Source organism: Chenopodium quinoa, unplaced genomic scaffold (genome assembly GCF_001683475.1).
Source record: "Chenopodium quinoa cultivar QQ74 unplaced genomic scaffold, ASM168347v1, whole genome shotgun sequence".
Lineage (NCBI taxonomy): Eukaryota > Viridiplantae > Streptophyta > Magnoliopsida > Caryophyllales > Amaranthaceae > Chenopodium > Chenopodium quinoa.
This window is the reverse complement of record NW_018743204.1, coordinates 2,770,198-2,775,190: the sequence shown is the minus strand read 5'-3', so window position 1 is coordinate 2,775,190 and position 4,993 is coordinate 2,770,198. Positions and strand designations below refer to the sequence as shown.

General features: G+C 31.4%; 1 protein-coding gene across 2 annotated transcripts; it reads right to left on the bottom strand.

Moving 5' to 3' along the window:
• Positions 1 to 825: 825 nt before the first annotated feature.
• On the bottom strand, positions 826 to 3,948 carry LOC110733902. 2 transcript variants are annotated; one of them, XM_021913977.1, is made up of 5 exons: positions 3,428 to 3,948; positions 3,251 to 3,327; positions 3,049 to 3,085; positions 2,799 to 2,910; positions 826 to 2,469 (listed from the first exon to the last, which is right to left on the bottom strand). In XM_021913977.1, exons 1-5 carry the CDS (start codon positions 3,732 to 3,734, stop codon positions 1,902 to 1,904), a joined length of 1,101 nt encoding a protein of 366 aa, XP_021769669.1. In that variant the 5' UTR covers positions 3,735 to 3,948; the 3' UTR covers positions 826 to 1,901. The 2 variants fall into 2 exon arrangements, with proteins under 2 accessions (XP_021769669.1, XP_021769670.1); XM_021913978.1 differs by having other exon boundaries at positions 2,799 to 2,907.
• Positions 3,949 to 4,993: the final 1,045 nt, after the last annotated feature.

The window sequence follows — 4,993 nt, the reverse complement described above, 5'->3', positions numbered from 1 at the left end:
TAAACTGACAAATGCAAGAAAACAAAGGAAGGCCTTTTTATTTTTTAGCAAAGTTTTCGATGGTAAAAGTCTTCCATGTTATTTAGCGGGGCTCAACTCTTTTGGATTGACATAATTTGTCCGATCTCCTTCTTATTTTGTTCATATTGCATCTTCCAATATCACTTCTCTTGTTCTCTTTCTCATACACTTATCTCCCTATTTGAGAACTATAGAAAGTACATCTTTGATAAATCCTGTCACACAATAATTATCGTGAGATATTAGTATTAAATCATTAATAATTACCTTAATTGGTGATCCTAAAATCTGTCATACTGTTCCCAAAATCCAAATGATACATGTTATCACCGCATATGTCACTGCAACCCCGCCTGACCTCTTCAAAGATGATATAGCACCACATCCTTGACATCGTAACATCATTAAATATTCAATTACTTTACATTGTACTTTGTAAGAAGTATAAAAAGGTGTTCGTCTAGCTTTGAACCCAGAACTTTCCATTTTTTGTAAAAAGAAAATACAACTTACCACTAATAATATATTTCATATTATCATATTATACCTTAACTAATTAATCACACCAACCTATTAGAGTGGGGGCAGAAACCATGCACAACCTATAGTATCGTGATACTTCACTAAAAGGCTACCAAATGAATATATATAGTGAATTAATTAGTGAGTAACTTATACCATACACAAATAATTATTTTAAATTATAATTTATTACCAATAATTATAGCAATCACATTTTTATTTATAATCAAACCATTCATCAAACTAAATAAGACCTTGCAAAACTATCTTTTATGCCAACAAAATTTATAAGATAGAAACATATGGTCTTTATATGTATGTAACTAAAAGTAACCAAGACACGGTATATCATTAGACATAAATTCAAGTAAGCTATTAATCAAAAACTCAATTAGTAGGTCATTATTAGTGTCATATTCTAAACACTTTGGTTAGCTAGCTTATACAGTTTGACAAGTTAATTATGAGGATAATATCCGATATACATTAAATACAAAGTCCGGAGTATTTATTTTGAACACAGTATATATAGTGTTAATTTTTTAAATACATAGTAGTATAAGTTATTAAATACATCTGTGGTCATTTCCATTATTCCATACAACATAGGCTAATACTCATGGCACAAAGCAAACTCTCATATGTAGCTCATGAATATTAGAATCGATATACACATACATCGCCAACACTTAAAATTATGCTCTAATGTATTAACAATTTACATTGCCAAATGTCTAACATCAAAGTAGAGAAAAGCGTGACTAAATTTATTATTGTGAAAATAAAATATATATTAAAAACATGATTACTTCGTACTAAAATTGATAACATAAGACAGGCTTGATATCTAAACATTAAATTTTAAAAATAAAAATAAAATAAAAAACTCTGAGACATTTTATAGGCCTCTAGTCATAGGGCTTAGGGATAAATAAATGAAAATAATCACGATTAAGTGATGTTTAATCTCGTAATCCACTTGCATTACATTAAGTTTAGGTAACTAATTGAATATGATGTACGAATATAGCTTAATCATGAAACAAATAATAATGTTTGTATAATTAGCAAAAGTTTTTGCACTTTTAGGACATTTAATACACGTTAATTCACACAAATTAGAGCTAATATCTTTTAGACTTTATACAAATTAAAGAGTCAAAAAAATCTCAAATTAAGAAGAAAATGGTGCAAATGGATAGGACTGAAGAAGTAACATACACCCAAAAAGTGATAAGTTGTTATTACCTTTTTGAAGATAGTTACTACTAACAGTGACATTTGAATGAAGGAAAATTGATGCATAACTCTAGAACAAGTACCTGATCAAGATCTCACTTAGAATAAAAATGTCTCATTCACAAAGTCAGATCTAGGGTACTTGTCCCTCTTGCACAATATTCCTCCTTATTATTACTATCACCTCCTTCCCTAACCTTGTTATCGAGCTTCGATGTGGACGATGAAGACGTGTGATGGAGAAACAAAGATAAGCTAATACTTTTATCAACTTCCTCATCGTCAAGAATAATTGCTTCACTTTCTCTCCTTGGTGGTTTTAGTGACAAATCCAAGTCAATATTACCATCGCAATCTACTCTCTTCCTCTTGAGCGCCATTCGATTTTGAAGACTATCTTTACTATTACTAATAATGAACTTTTCCTGCTCTAGTATCTCTTTGTGTAGAGGGTGTAGCATCCTTGGACTTAAGTCCCTTGTTATTGGCCGTGTGCTCGGGTTTTGCCTTGTTTGATCACGGTAAAGGATTGGTCTTGGCTCTTGATGAGCTTGCTCAATGATTTGCCGAGGATGTAGTTCATTTCCAAATCTTGCCCGTACATTGTTATTCACCCTCGAGTCCATGTCTATTGTGTACAAATCATGCATCCAATTTTGATGTGTGGTCTTTGTAGGGCCTACGTTTCTTCAAAATTGATAGATTATACATGTTAGAGGGGATAGAATACATTGAATATGTATAGGACAATGATTTTTCCAAGGCATTTCTAGTCACCGCCACTAAGACAAAATTCGTTGATGGGAAAATATTGTCTCAACTAAAATCGTGTTGTCAACCTGTCTTGGCGGCAATGAATATTGTCTTGGAAAAATCATGATCACTCATCATGATAGACTAGCAAAATGAAATAATTCCATAACATTTTAGAACTAATTTCTTTCTATCTCTTACGAGATTCATAAGTAATTCAATGTACTATACTCGATTCAAATTTTTGATTACTCGTATTTTACCTGAAACTGGAACTTGAAGCTTGGCAATAGCCTTGTAGCAGAGGAATCTGGCTAAGGTTGAAGATGTTGCAATCTCCAACTTCAAAAAGATGTCTTTGGTCACATGATCCTGCTACATAAAACCATACTTTAGTTTAATCACCCACAAAACCCTAAATCACATGAATTAATTAGAAATTTATACGTAAGTGAATAAAAATAATTTAATAAAAAAGGGGCCTATCTATACTGTAAGGTAAACTGTATATACCTTGACTTTCATCCTCAATCTTTTTGCTCCTATACATCTAATCATACAAAATATCCACAAGTCAAAACAAAATTAAAATTTCATATCAAACAAATAAACAAAATGGTTCATTTACAGCAATAATACTAGTACTAATCATATATTATCAGTATTCAATAAGCATATATAGGATTAACATAAATGTTATCATTATATTAATTACCTGTAGATGACTCTTGACATGAGCTATACTTAGTCCTTTGATGTTCATAAGCTGAAGGACTAACTTAGGTGTTGCTTCTGCACTCCGAAAATAAATAAAATTACAAAACTTTTACTAGTGATTTCAAGTAAGAAATAAAACCCTATGAACTAAAAATCATTTTGAAAATGAACTCACTATCTTGTCCACCAAGCCTTTCAACGGCGTGGATGAATTGAAGGTGGAGATCGGGTGTCCATCGAAGCCTAGGCGTTTTAGATCGAACATAAGGCCTAACGGTAGATGAACTTGATTTCTTCAACTCATCACTTGTTTCTTCAACTGTGCTATTGCTTGAACACCCTCCATTATTTTTGCTATTGTTAAATGTTCTTTCATCATCATTTTCGTCGCTCTCTTCTTCATCGTCTTGATCCTCCTCACCTTCTTGATCACAACGATTCGTTTTCGAGCACTCGCTTTGATCATCATTCCTTTCTTGCATTATTATTTTTTTTCTTGATCTCCTAGTTTTTTTGCTTCCAAGACTAAAATTCTAATAAGTTAGGTGAATAAGAACATTACTTTTGTTGGACTAAAAAGAAAATATATGAATATATGTAAGGATGAAATTATATTAATTAGTAGAGAAAAAGAATAATAAGAATAAGAAAGCATGATTGATGACTAGTAGCTAAGAGACGACCTCTTTGATCAGTTCTTTCCCCATTATTTTTTTTTATCAACTCCAAGACAATATTAATATTAAGAAAAATATTTATTTAGGAGACAAAAATGTTTGTTGATCATATAATATAAGAATTCACTGAAAATTCTATGGCCCCAACTTGGCAAGAGATAATATAAATGGAATTTAAAGTTTTAACTGTTTGTTATGTACAAAACAAAATGGCAACCGGAACCCTAGGCCTTACATAGGAGTAAAATAATATAAAAAATATATATAAAAAGTTGATAATGAAAGGCATATATTCCATGGAATAATTAATGTGTGCTGTACTTAAATATGGGGTTACGTATGATGAATGTAAAGAATTATATGTGACATATACATATTTGAAATCATGCATAGGATGACTAGAGGGGTTAAATGGACCAATGTATGTTCTTTCCTTTGGGGTTTTAATTTACTTGCGTGTGTACGTAGGGAATCCCAAAGTAAATATCGTGTCTTGGTCCATTCATGTCCTGGATAGGTGTCAATTCGAATCATCAGTCAGGTTAGGATCACGTCGTTTTGAGTTTAGATCGTGTTTAATTATAGTTCTCATGCAAATCAAATTATATATCGATCCGCGATCAAATCGCTTTGGTTTACATCGAGCTGTTTCGCATCGAATTAGTACAGGACACCTCTAAGCAATTCAAATTGGACAAACAAATAAAATTAGAGGGAGTATGCATAATTTAAGTATTAATCAAATGTTTAAAATATATACTGAGTAATCCCTAATACTTTATTCTTCACTTGCTTTGTTTATCCTATCATTGATTTATCATCAATTTTTACATAGTGGTGGTAAGCCTTTTTGTGTTACTTATACACGTTGTCGTTCATTATTAGGTTTAGTGTATATTAATATTGTTTTTTTTTTTTTTTTTTTTTGCGGTAAGACTTAGGGTTCTTTCACAAGTTTCCCAATACACCAATTTATTCATGCTCGTATATTTACTCAATCAACGAACAAGCTAAATTGTGACCGACTTCTTCACGACTTATATATGAACTAAGTTTGTTTACAC